This window comes from Notamacropus eugenii, chromosome 6, assembly GCF_028372415.1.
Source record: "Notamacropus eugenii isolate mMacEug1 chromosome 6, mMacEug1.pri_v2, whole genome shotgun sequence".
Lineage (NCBI taxonomy): Eukaryota > Metazoa > Chordata > Mammalia > Diprotodontia > Macropodidae > Notamacropus > Notamacropus eugenii.
Genome location: NC_092877.1, coordinates 53,702,571 through 53,716,779, shown reverse-complemented (window position 1 = coordinate 53,716,779; position 14,209 = coordinate 53,702,571). Strand labels below are relative to the sequence as shown.

General features: G+C 38.4%; 1 protein-coding gene and 1 long non-coding RNA gene across 7 annotated transcripts in view; one reads left to right on the top strand and one right to left on the bottom strand.

Moving 5' to 3' along the window:
- LOC140511087 (uncharacterized) overlaps positions 1 to 1,477 on the top strand; it is a 36,916-nt gene extending 35,439 nt beyond the window's left edge. The window contains exon 3 of the long non-coding RNA XR_011969429.1: positions 980 to 1,477. This is a non-coding gene — a long non-coding RNA (uncharacterized lncRNA). The remainder of the gene's footprint in view (positions 1 to 979) is intronic.
- RGS12 (regulator of G protein signaling 12) overlaps positions 1 to 14,209 on the bottom strand; it is a 263,351-nt gene that overhangs the window by 169,338 nt on the left and 79,804 nt on the right. Inside the window, exon 1 of one of the 6 annotated variants that reach the window (XM_072620080.1) lies at positions 12,115 to 13,223. The exons of the other annotated variants lie outside the window; for them this stretch is intronic. Coding sequence (XP_072476181.1) covers positions 12,115 to 12,216 — 102 coding nt within the window. The 5' untranslated portion in view covers positions 12,217 to 13,223. Of the gene's footprint in view, positions 1 to 12,114; positions 13,224 to 14,209 lie in introns of those variants that run through there. 6 annotated transcript variants of the gene reach the window in all.

Below are 14,209 nucleotides of genomic sequence, written 5' to 3'. Positions count from 1 at the left end.
TATGATCACTTGTACCCCTGTTTGGTTATTAATTAATTCTTTCTCCAGATATGAGAGATTTCTCTCATTCTCCTCAAATTTATTTTTGGTTTTCAGTTTTTTTAATGAAGAGATTATTTTTGTTTAGATCATTTATTGTGGCAGATGATAAAAGATGTTGACTGAAACCTGCCTTCTGCCAAACTGCTTTCCAGTATCCTAGCAGTTCTAAGCAAAGAGGGTTAATAAATGTTAAAGACATTCCTTAGAAGAATCAAGAAATTATTAGTTAAATAATTGGAGAAGGTATACAGAAGGATTCAGTTGTGCTAGCATAGGTTACAGATTCCAAAATGGCTCTAAAGATCCACACCACCCCATTTTCCTTCCCTCCTCCACAGAGATACATACAAGTAATATAAACAATTAGGGAAACTCTGCATCTGAATGAAGATTAATTCCTTTGAAAAGACGATTTTAAAAATTCAATTCGATTTTATTAATCAAAGTAGTCATCCTTTAAGTAAACATGAAAATTGTTTTATAGCGGACTTTACTTAGCATTAGGAAATTTTAGTTTCTACAAAGAATGTTATCTACAGCAATGTCCAAGGTAGAGGATGTCCTGACCTGCCAAAATACACACTCCTTGGCACCTGTGGCAGATTTATTCTTTTAGTACAGAAAGTCACCATACCCTGATCCTAAGATCATAGATTGAGAGCTTGATGGAATTTTAGAGTTTAAACTCCTCATTTCACAAATAAAGAAATTGAGACCCAGAAAGATTCAGTGAATAAGCCCCTAAAGACCATCTAACTCCCTTTCCTTCAATGTTTTATTAACCAAACAACCATCTTTATTTGAAATTCAGTTTTCCAAAATAGCTTTCCCTATTAGGAAGAGAATGTACATACGAGATAACAGGACCATTCTAGTTCACTTGGCAGTTATATTTCTTCACCATAAATTAATGAATTGGTATTTTGGTCTTTTATAGGTTTTCTTGGCATGAACCAAATCACCAGGGCCTGTTTAACCCCTTAGATGAAAGAATAAAAACTGAGTTTGTAAACCTTCAAGGCTATGAATCTGACTGTTAGAATGCTGGAAGTTAACGTCACTGAACAATAGAAGAAAAATGGGTAAGACCACTTGGAAATGGGAGAGAACACTGTAACTTCTAACTACACATATACATGTGTGTATGAATACATATATATGTACACATACACATATGAAGAGAGAATGAGAGAGAAGAGAGAGAGAGACAGAGAGAGAAGACAAGGAATCTGGTCAGCATATGTGAAAGTGACCATGAAATCTTCTTGTCCTTGAGTATTTATACTAGACCTAGAGCATAGAGAATAGGCATGGCTAGAGTTGTATTTGTGACCTGGATGTACACACACACACACCCCTCTGCATTCTGTGTTCTCCACTGATGAACTAACCCCCTGAAAAAGCATCTTGGGGAGTAAGTCTCACACATATGTGTATCCCCTTCTTTAAAAGCTGAGAATTGAGGGGGAGGACAAACAGGGCTGCATGTGGGTTTATAAACAGCTGTTACTTATCATCCCTTGACTTCTGGTTATCACAGGTAGTTAAGCATCCTTAGTGAGCCAACTTCCTGTCCAGCTGTAGCAGAGCTGCTGTTGTTGAGAGAACCACATGAGCAGAGAAAACGTGTGCTCATCAGTCTGGGAAGAAGAGTTTCTGGATGTAAATCTGGGAATCACTTCTTTGTCATGGCCAAGATAACACAAAATCTGGATCCTGTACACTGATTCTGTGTTGGAAATGTGAGAAGTTGGCTCTAAACCAGATTAGGGCATAAGCCTCCTGCCTCTGATAATGCCAGAGAGTAAGTAGGGAAGAGTCCTAGGCGATCCTGAGGTGATCCCCAGCAAGAGATCTCAATATTTTACTGGGTTAAGATAACAAAACAGACAGATTTGGTCTTTTAAGTAGCAGATTCTGACCTCCACCATCTCCAAAGAGAATAAGAGAATGTATAGTGGGCAGCCAAGTGATCTGGAGCCATGTAAAGTGTTTATGGTTTGAGGAAAAGAGTGTCCGGATCCCTACTAACTTTCCCTTAGACATCTCCTGCCCATACTTAATATGCAGAACTACCTCAAGGCATAGAAAAACCACAGGAGTCATTCAGTTCAGTGAACATTTTAGTAAATGCCTGCTCTGGACACTAGGGCCGTAAAGACTAAAATGAAACACTCTCCGCCTTCAAGGTGCTGACCTTCCAGTCGAGAATGAAGCAGATACACAAATAAGCCAATACGAAGTGTGATAAAAAGAATACAAGTACTTTGAAAAGGGAAAGAGTACTAATAAGTGGGAACATTTGAGAGGTGCCTAACGTAAGAGGCAGCTCCTTACTGGTACTGTGAAAGAAGTTGGGGATTCTATGAGACAGAGAGGGAAGGCATTCCAGACATGAGGGAAAGTGTAAGCAAAGGCCAACTGGCAGGAGATGGCAGGTCCTGCGGTGGGCACTGCTCGCTGATGGGCCAGTTTGATGAGAAATACAGTCTATGATGAATATGCCATTTAAATTCAATAGCAAGCTGTCTAGCAGAGAGTTCTTACCCTCCTCGAAGGAATGACTGGTAGGATTTCAGATACAATACTGTAAGAGGTTTATGGCATAGTTCCTGGGAAGCCTAGTCCAAACAGGCAGCCTACCAACTCCCTAATGTACTGGATCTTAGAATAAAATAGAATTTTGGCACTAAAAGGACTCTCAAAAATGTATGGTCTAACAAGCTTATTTTACAAATGAAGGAAAAGAGAGCCACAAAAGTCACATCATTTGTCCAAGATCACAGAGTGGGGTAGAGTAGTTATTTATCTCTGAATATAGAATCATAGCTCTAGATCTAGAATAGGCCTTAGAAGTAATCGAGTCCAGCTCTATAATATTATGAATAAGGAAGATGAGGTCCAGGAGGGTTCAGTTATCTGTCAAAAGTAACACAAATAGCAAGAAGAAGAGCTGGGATTTGAACTCAGACCCTCAGATTCAAATCTATTGCATCATACTTCTACTAGAGGGAGGTAGGAGCTGAGCTGGGAGAAATCTATGTGGCCTCATGTCATTTAACCTCCACAGACCTCAGTTTCCTCACTGATGAAATTAGAGGGTCAACTAACTGGTCTCTAACATCACTTACATTCCTAAAGCTATGATCCAGGATCCCATAAGCAGAAAGTAATATTCCATGCACTAGGGAAGTGCTAGAAGTGTTCCCAATGAATACAAGAGTAAAGCAATGCTGTCTCCTTTCCCACTATTATCTTAAAAAGTTCTAAAAATACTTGCAATAGTAACAAAACATGAGAAAGAAAAACAATCTTTATTTGCTGATGACATGAGAGTTGACTTAAAAAAGACTAAGGAATAAGCAAAGAACCTAATTGAAACAAGAGTTTAATAACACTATAGAAAATAAAAGCCCAAAAAGCAACAGCATTCCTATATAGACAGTCAATAAACATATATTAAGTACCGGCTATGCAACAAGTCGCATGCTAAGTGCTGTGATAACAAAATCTAGGAAGCAATACTGGAAAGAGGAATCCCCTTCAAAATAATTTCAAAATGTGTAAAATATTTAGGATTCGAAGTACAATAAATTCTTGAATAGATGTAACAAAATGCTTCTTAAAGAACTTAAATAACTAGAAGAATTTTCAGTGCTTATAGTTGGACTATGCGAATGTAGTAAAATAAATGAAATATAAATACATAATTATAAATACATCATATAATTATATGAGACATATAATTATATAACAATAAAATAGAAATATAAATAAATAAAATAAAAAATTACAATACTACTTAAATTAATTTACAGATTCAGGTCTATGCCAATCAAACTATCAAAGGAGGAGTTAACAGACAAAATAATAACAGAATGAATATGGAGAAACAAAAGGTCTAGAATCAAGGGAAATAATGAAAAAAGGTCAGATTAAAAGGGAAATAATAATTCCATACCTCAAGTTATATATAGGAATAGAGGGGTGGGGCCAAGATAGCAGAGTACAGAGATGAACTTTGAGAAGTTCCCCACCATAGCCTATAAAAACCTGTAAAAAAATGACTCTAAACAAATTCTAGAGCAGCAGAAGCCACAAAATGACAGAGTGAAAGAGATTTTCAGCCCAAGACAGCCTGGAAGGCTGACAGGAAAGGTCTATCTCACCGGGCGCAGAGCAAAGCACACTCCAACGTGAGCTGTGAGGCATGGCAGGGACAGGACCTATAACAGACTTCAGGACACCACTGGCAGAAGCAGTTCCCAGAATGATCAACCCACAAACACCAAAGACAGTTTTCAAAGGTCAGTAAGAAAGCTCTTTCACTTGGGTGAGAAGGAAACGCCATCTAGACCTGCCAGCAGCAGCCACTAAAGCAGTAGTGTCCATTTTTGGAGCCCTCCCCCTAAAGACCCTGAGAGAATTGAGCCACTGATCTGGAACTCAGCCCTGAGTGGCTTTCTTGGGTTGAGGAAGAGTACTGGCAGTGGACCTGGTGGAGGCTGTGGAGAGGGAACCCTGAAGGCACATCCTGGGCAGAACAGAGTGCCTGTGGTTGCTCCCAGACCAGAGTTCAGGTGAGGAGAAGAATAGGAGAGGAGCAAACTTTTCTCCCCTGATTGTGCCACCTTAGAGGAACTGAGAACTTACAGGACCACAGAGTATACCCTCCTCTTGACAAAGGATTCAAAAGTCAAGTAACAGGCTGGGAAAATGCCCAAAAAAGGGAAAAAATAAGGCTATAAAAGGCTATACTCTTGGTGAGCAGGTATTTTCTTCCATCCTTTCAGATGAGGAAGAACAATGCATGCCATCAGAGAAAGACATAAAAGTCAAGGTTTCTGCATCCAAAATCTCCAAAAAAAAAATACGCAATGGCCTCAGGCCATGGAAGAGTTCAAAAAGGATTTTGAAAATCAAGTAAGAGAGGTGAAGGAAAATTGGGAAGAGAAATGAGAGCGAAGCAAGAAAATCATGAAAAGCGAGTCAACAGCTTGCTAAAGGAGACCCCAAAAAATCCTGAAGAAAATAACACCTTTAAAAATAAGCTAATTCAACTGGCAAAAGAGAAAATGCTTTAAAAAGCAGAATTAGCTAAATGATAAAGGAAGTTCAAAAACACACTGAAGAAAATAGTTCTTTAAAAATTAGAATGGAGCAGATGGAAGCTAATGACTTAATGAGAAATCAAGAAATTACAAAACAAAACCAAAAGAATGAAAAAATAGAAGACAATGTGAAATACGTCATTGGAAAAACAATTGACCGGCAAAATAGATTCAGGAGAGATAATTTAAAAATTATGGGACTATCTGAAAGCCATGATCAAAAAAAGAGCCTACACATCATCTTTCATGAAATTATCAAGGAAAACTGTCCCGATATTCTAGAACCAGAGGGCAAAAGAAATACTGAAAGAATCCACTGATCAGCTTCTGAAAGAGATCCAAAAAAGAGAAACTCCTAGGAGTACTGTAACCAAATTCCAGAGTTCCCAGGTCAAGGAGCAAATATTGCAAGCAGCTAGAAAGAAACAATTCAAGTATTGCAGAAATACAATCAGGATAACACAAGATCTAGCAGTTCTACATTAAGGAAATGAAGGGCTTGGAATATGATATTCCAGAAGTCAAAAGAACTAGGATTAAAACCAAGAATCACCTACCCAGCAAAACTGAGTATATTACTTCAGGGGAAAAAATGGTCATTCAATGAAACAGAGGACTTTCAAGCATTCTTGATGAAAAGACCAGAAGTGAATAGAAAATCTGACTTTCAAACCAAATCATAAGGGATTTACTAAAGTTGAACTGTTTACATTCCTATATGGAAAGATAATATTTGTAACTCTTGAGACTCTGCTCAGTATTTGGGTAGGTAAAGGGATTATATACGTATAGACAGAGGGCAAAGGGTGAGTTGAATAGGAAGGGATGATATCTAAAAAAATAAAATTAAGGGGTGAGAGAGGAATATATTGGGAGAAGAAAAAGAAAAATGAAAAGGGGCAAATTATCTCTCATAAAAGAGGCAAGAAAAAGCTTTCTCAATGAAGGGGAAAATAGGGAGGTGAGAGGGAAAAAGTGAAACTTACTCTCATCCCATTTGGCTTAAGGAGGGAATAATATGCACACTCAATTTGGTATGAAAAACCTATCTTACACTACAGGAAAAGAGGGGGGAAGTGGATAAGTGGGTTGTGGGGGAGATGATAGAAGGGAGGGCAAATGGGAAGAGGGAGTAATTAAAAGTAAACACTTTTGGAGAGGGACAAGGTCAAAAGAGAGAAAAGAATAAATGGGGGCAGGATAGGATGGAGGGAAATATAGTTAGTCTTTCACAACATGACAATTATGGAAGTCTTTTGCATAACTACACATGGATAGCCTCTATTGAATTGCCTGCCTTCTCAGTGGGGATGGGTGGGGAGGGAGAAAGAGAGAGAAGTTACCACTCAAAGTTTTAGGAACAAATGTTGAGAATTGTTTTTGCATGCAACAAAGAAATAAGAAATACAGGTAACGGGGTACAGAAATCTATCTTGCCCTACAAGAAAAGGGCTAAGAAGGGGATAAGGGAAGGGAGGGGTATGGATAGAAGGGAGGGCAGATTGGAGAAAGGGGTAAACAGAATGCATGGTATCTTAGGGTGAGGGAGGGGAGAGATGGCTAGAAAATTTGGAACTCAAAATCTTGTGGAAATGAATGTTGAAAACTAAAATTAATTTTTTTAAAAACCTGAGGACTAACTATACTATAGTAAAATAAAAATGAACACAAACATAAATATTAGGGATCATATAAAATAATTAAGAGATAAGCAGATTATATACACCTTTCATAGCTATGGCTTGGGTGAATTATTCATTAACCAAGAGACAGAAATGATTACAAAAAATAAAACAGATAATTTTACTGAAATTAAAAAGCTTTTGCGTAAACAAAATCATTTAACTAGTATAAAAAGGGCAGCAGTTAACTGGGAAAAAAATCTTGGTATGAAATATTTCTGATGTCCAAGATGTTTGGACCCCATATAGCATCACCATCCACAATTTAAGAAGCACAGAAGGGGTCAAAAGTGGAAAAAGTTTAAGAAGCCCTGGTTTAGACAACAGAAATATATAAGCCCAAAAGCCATTCCCCAAAAGAAATATGGTCAAAAGATAATAATTCTTTAAAAAAAAACCCTGAAAACTATTAATAACCATATGAAAGACTCTTCCAAATCATTAATAATAAAGGAAATATAAATCACAACAGCTTCATGGTTTCATCCGCAACAGAAAAATTGAAAAGGATGACAAAAGATGGGAATAGTCAATGCTGGAGAAGTTGTGAAAAGACAAGCACATTAATGCATTGTGGGTGGAGCTCTGGATTAGTTCAATCATTTTGGAAAACAACCTAGGAATAAATGTCCGTTATCTTTTCACCCAGAAATTCTACTACTAGGCATATATCCCAAGGAGGTCAGTGGGGGGAAAAAAGGCCCCACATGCACCAAAATATTTCTAGCAGCAATTTTTGTAGCAAAGAACAGGAAACAAAGTAGATGACTAATAATTAGAGGATAACTAAAAAACTGAGAAGAAAAATATAGCAGAATGTTACTATTCTTTGAAAAATAATGAATATGATAAATACAGAGAAATATGGGAACTTACTTGAGCTGATGCAAAAGGCAATAAGTCGAATCAAGAAAATAATATACACAATGATACTGACAACGTAAATGGAAAGAACACCACTAAAATCACCGAAACTGAATCCGGCAAAATTATAACGACCAAACACAGTCTCAAAGAAGAGACTAACGCACCTTCTCCAGTTGCTTTGCAGAGGTGAGGTACTATGGGTGGTGGAAGAGATAACATACAAATAATTATGTACAAAAATTATAAAAACAGGATAAACTGGAAATAATAGCAAAAGGAAGGAATTAAGATAAAGAAGGATTTGGAAAGGCTTCTTGTAGAAAGTAGAACTTTAGTTGAAACTTAAAGAAAGCCAAGGAAACTAGAAGGAAGAGATAGGCAGGGTTAAGGTTAGAATTCTGAGCATAGAGGATAGCTAGTGACAAAGCCTTTGAATTGGGGGATAGTGTGTCCTGGAGAAGAAATAGCATGGAGGCAAGTGTCACTGAATCAAAGGATATGTGGATGGCAATAAGTTGTAAAAAAGCTCAAAGATGGAAAAAGGCCAGGTTGTTAAAGGTTTTAAAAGCCAAACACAGGATTTTTTATTTGATCCTGAAAATGATAGGGTGCCAGAGGAGTTTATCAAATACAGCAGTGAAATGCTCAGACGACTTTAAAAAGATCTTTTTGGCAGCTGAGTGGAAAATGAACTGGAGTGAGGAGAGACTTGTGGCAGAGAGATCAACCAGAACACTGATACACTAGATCAGGTGTCAGATGATAAGGGCTTGCCCCAGAGTGGTAGCAGTGTCAGAGGAGAGAAAAGAGACAACAGGAAATATTTAAGAAGATGGAAACGAGAGAACCGAACAATGGACTGGATATATGAACTGAAAAAGAGTGAGGAGTTAAAAATGATGCCAAGGTTGGAATTCTGAGTGATTGGGAAGGTGATGATACCCTCAACAATGATACCGAAATTAGGAAGAGGAGAAGATTTGGAGGGAAAGACGATGAATGAGTTTGGTTCTGGATATAATAATTTTAATATGTCTATGGGACAGCTAATGCAAGAATCAGTTGGAAATGTAAAGCTGGAAGTCAGGAGACAGGTTAAGGCTGGACAAATAGATCTGACAATCATCTGCACAAGTGATAATTGCATCCATGAAGCTGATGAGATCATCGAGTGAAATAGCATAAAGGGAAAAGAGGGAAAAAAAGGACAGACTTTTGGGGGGCCCCCAGAGTTAGTGGGCATGACCAAAGAAGGATCCAGCAAAGCCACCGGAGGTGGAATAGTCAAACAAGCAGGAGAACCAGGAGACAGCAGCGTCATGAAAGCCTAGAAAGCTCATGAAGGAAAAGAGGGTGATCAACAGAGTCAAAGATTGTGCAGAGATTGTGTGAAGATTGTAAAAAGACCAGGGAAATGAAGAGACCATCAGCATAACCAGGGTTTTTCTGGGCATGCTCAGTATCAGGAGACTTTTAAGACAAAGAGGGTTCTTTGCTAACATGGAGGTCACTGCATCCCCTACCCCGTGAATCGGGGCAGCCTCCTTAGAAGGGCTGCCTGGATCTTGAAAGCTGGCAAGACTGAGCCAGCTATTCTCCTTTATTTTGGGCCACTCTTGCCTCTTGCATCCAGAGAAGGCAGATCACAGTTCCCCACAGCGTGGGCACCAGGAACACAACCATGGAGGGGGGAAGAATTTCCTTACCCTCTTCTTTCTTTTATCCCAGCTCCAAAAAAAGGGCTTGGGGGAGGGGGGGGGGGTCACTTCTGTGCTATATGATTTGTCCTCCTCGCTTTCCGGTGCCAGAGGGGACCTTTACAAGATTGGAAGTTGGAGCTGGGATAGGATTGTAAAGCCAGCCAGTTTGTCATGGAAGACCTGAGAAGGCATAGTGCCTATGATTTAAGCCTGAGGGGAGTTTTCGATTTGGAACTGGGAGTAAGCTCTATGTAAATGGAGACAAACTAAGAATCTAATCTCCTTCCCCTTTCAATAGCTAGACTGAGGGAAAAGGGATTATGTCTCCTATCAATTTGCATACCTATGACTATATCTTTTCAAGTAAATATTTCAGTGTAAAAGCTAATCAGTTTATAGTTAAAGGGAATTGGGGTCCAGAGGACTACCTCCAACATCTGAAGGAGCACCATCATTGGCACTGGAGCCATTCATTGGCTTAGAGCCTAGAAGCCCCTCATTTCCCTTCAGAGTGCAGGTGACCCCTGGGGGAAGAATGAAACATAACAACCCTGGCCTCCAGACAGGGAGGGCCACCATAGAACTGTGTGACATGAATAACTTTGGAGAAAGCAGTTGAAGCAAGAGGCTGGAAGTAAAAATTTAGAGTTAAGAAGAAAGGAAGGAGAGGCTCCTATGGTAGGCAGTCTTCTCAAGGAGTTTAGCCACAAAAAGGAGGAGAGATATGAGAAGACCTCATGGGAATGAAAGGATCAAGTGAGGGATTTTTGAGGGAACAAGAGACATGGGCATGTTTGAAGGCAGTAAGGAGGTAGCCAGAAGACAAGAAAAGCTTGAAGATTAGTGAATGAATAAAGATGATAGAGGGGGCAATCTGCTGGATGAAATGGGATTGCTTGTTCATGTAGAGAAGTTAGCCTTGACAAGAAGGGCCACCTCCACATGTGAGATCTCCTCATGTGAAGGAGGAAATGATGACAGAAAGCATCTGAGTGACATGAGATGAGGGGAAAAGAGAGTTCTTGGTAAATAGCTTCAGTTTTATTCAGTGAAATAGCAGGCAAGGTTCTCCACAGGATGAGGAACAGAGATGAATCGGTTTGGAAAAGCTGTTATGGTGGGGATAATAAACTGTAGTGGACCTAAGCAGCATGGATCTGTGATTTTTCACCAGCTTTGATCAAGCAGCATATGATTAGGAGCAAAAGTAGCAGATGATAGTAGAAATCCAAGGCGAAGGCTTGGCAAGGCAAGATCTCTGATAGAATAATGATAAAACTGATTTATTTTAAAAACTCTAAAATTCATATCAGGGTCTTTTAACATGGTGAAAAGTATTAATCGAAAGCATTATTTGCCATGCCAAAACACTGTAAGCTTTCCCAATAATTAAAGGGATTAAAAAAAGGATATCTTCTATCACACTAATATTTTGACACAGTTCTAGAAATGCTAGATATATCAATAAAACAATAAAGAGACATTAAAGGTACAAACATCAAAGAGAAGACCAAATTATTCCTAAGGATGTTTTAATCTGTGATTCAACGAAGAAACTGAGACAGGTAATAGCTTTAATGAAGTGGCAAGATAACAAAATAAACTCCACAAATCATCACCATTTCCATATAGTACTAACAATAACAACAACAAAAGAAGAAACTATAGAAATAGAAATTCGATTCAAAATAATTACAAAATGCACAAAACTGGGAAAATTAATTACCAACAGACATATAAGTAACAATTATTAAAAAATTTTTACTTACATAAAAGGCAATTTAGATAATTTGAGAGGTATTTACTGTTATGTTCAGGCTGAGTCAACATGATAAAAATGATAATATCTAAATTAATTCATAGTGCTAAACAAAACTACTAAGGGGTTACTTTACAGAAATATGTATTTGTGTTCCTGGTGGCTGCAATGACCTTTAGAGTTAATTCCCGGTAACAGTTTCATGAAGAACCATGCCCTTCCTTTCTCTTCCCTTCCCCAGGTGTAAGGCTGTCAATCAGGCCAGCCCTGAGGCATATGGCTCAAGGAGAAAGAAAAGGGATGGCTGCTGAACAGTTTAGAGACAGGAACAAAATTTTCTATGAGTGAGAAGCCTATTATGATGATTATAATTACTTAATAGAGTACAGGTTTATATCAAGGACATCATAGAAAATGAGCAAAGTGATTGATGAAGCAAGACAAAAGCTGATGGAGGAGTGAAAAGAAACAAATATTTGAAGACAAGTTCCATCTCAATGAATAAGCACTTTGCCACAAAAGAAAATAACTCAAAGTCCCTTGAGGAAGATGGAAGAGAGATGAAGAAGTAGGAATACTGCTCCACACTCCATCTCAGCTAAGTGGGGAACTGAGTCGGGGCTGGCTGCCGTTATTACTACCCTGACAGCCAGAAGCTGAGGACCAGCAGAATCAATGAGACTGGGGGTGGAGCTAGATGGTGGGCAGACGGGGACTGGTCAGAAACTTTTAAGAGCAAATGAAGTGGATACAGAAGGCATTTCAGTAATGTAAGGTTTTTAGCAGCAACAGCCTAGATGCCTTTAAACATTTCATTTCAAAGCCTAGAATTACATATCATCAGAACCAAGTGAAACGTGAAACTGATTTACAGAAATAAAGCAGTAGGTAAAGATGTTTTTGTGAAACATGGTAATGAATGTAATGATACTCAACACAGATCTACTACATACCTGAACTCTTCTTTGGGCTTGATGGTTTGAGCAGATTACAATGACTCTACGTCTTCTCCGACTATGCACTTCTTGTCCATGTTGTTGCCCTGAATCCTCCATAAAGGTCAGGGCACACTTTGAAAACGCTTATTAAAATATTTTACTTATAGTATAGTTAACAATTTTGAAATGCAAAAATAAATTTTAAAAAATCCCCAATTAGGGAGAGCTCTCCTGAACTCAAAAAGGATGAAAGCTGTGCCCTGGGGAAAGAAAAGGTCACAGACCCATACAGGGTTTTTTGCAGGCTGTGGGAACCAGTATCAATTGGCAGCTCTGGTTCACTACTCAGTTTCAGGTCACAGATCCAGGGCAGACTGAGAAGGGAGACCTGTGCCTAGGGGTAGCATTGCAGGTTCAGGAGCACTTGCAAATAAGCAACAAATTCAGAAATAATTGAGTAGCTGTGTGGCTCTTACCCCAGGAGCAAAGCAGGGTCCCAGTTCTAGCCTCCAAGCTAGTCTGAAGCCTGAATAACCAGGACAGGACTCCCAGAACAAAAGGGAGTCTACGGTTCTGTCAATCAAATCTAGCAGAGCTTTCTAGCTGGCTAATAGTAGCTGAATTCAATGGCAGTCTACTGGAAATTCCAACCAGAGAGAAAACAGGAGAGTTGCATAGATCCAAACACAGGTCAGGAAGGTGTGGAGCTCAGATTAAGAGGGCAGTGATCAGACTTTGCCCTGGATTACACCACTTTGGGAGCACTGAAAGTTATAGGTCCCCAGTCTGTGCTGTCCCCAAGATCCTGGAATAACACAATACTTTAATGCCCCAAGAAAGCAGCAGAGATAACCAAGGAGAGTAAAAGCTCAGCTCTGATATCCCCCCACCCCAGAAGTATGCAGAGCCCTAACATAAAGTCTAAAGTCAGGAATTAAGCTAGAAGAGTAAGCAAATTTAAAAACAAAAAAAGAATCCCACTATGAAGAGTTATTACAGGGACAGAAATGCTCAAGACACAGCCAGGAGAAGAGAATGACTACAAAACATCTACAAGCAAAAACATATCTTAGACACAAATTCAACTGGAATTCATGAAAAAAATATAAAGCTAAAGTTTTTAAAGGAGTTAAAAATTATTTTAAAAGCTCTAGAGAGAAAAACTGGGAAAGAAATAAGAACTATAGAAGAAAGATATGGAAAGAAAATTAACAACTCAAACAAAACTTTAACCAAGGTACAAAACTTTAGTCCGCCCCTGAAAGTTAGAACTGACCAAATAGAAGCTAGTAACTTCATGAGACAATAGGAAATATTAAGAAAAAAGTCAGAAGAAGAAAATGTAAGGTATTTTGTTGCTAAAATAACTGATCTAGAAAACTGATAAAAAAAAGAGATAATTTAAAAATAACTAGATTACCTGAAAGTTTTGAGAGAGAAAAAAAGTTTAGTTACATTTCAGGAAATCATAAAAGAAAACTATCCTTATCTTTTAGAACCAGAAGACAAAGTAGAAATAGAAAGAATCTGCCAGCCATCTCCTGAAAGAAACCACAAAAAGGGTCTGAGGTTGTGCTCACCAATTGAGAAGGTTTTTGTTCACTGAAAATATTAAACTAATTTTTTAAAAGTGAAGATGTAAGAGTCAAAATAAATACCAGTTTTCTAAAAAGTAACATCTAAAGAACAAAAGGCATAATAGGAAGTATCAGGAGGCAAAAATAAATAAATATTTCTGGGGGGAAAACTCTCATTTCTCAGTAGTAAATCAATATTAATAGTGGTAGGATAATACAGAGAAACCTTTTAAGGAAGGGAGAAAAAATGGTGGGACGAGGATCTGAAATCTTATCACTTGACAAAAGAGATGGACAAAAGGAGTAAGAATTTGGTAGAGCCAGTAGTTTGGGAATGATATGGCAGAACTGCAAAGTGATCCTATAGAGACAGAGTAGGGGTCTTGCAATGATTTCTACTGGGACAAAGAATTTGATACTTTAGGAGATCAGCTTCTATAAGATAAGATTGTACATCTTGGTATTAAATTCTAGATGAGGAAAGAGGTGATTGGGATCCTAAAGAAGGCAGACTAGGAAATGACTGAATGGGG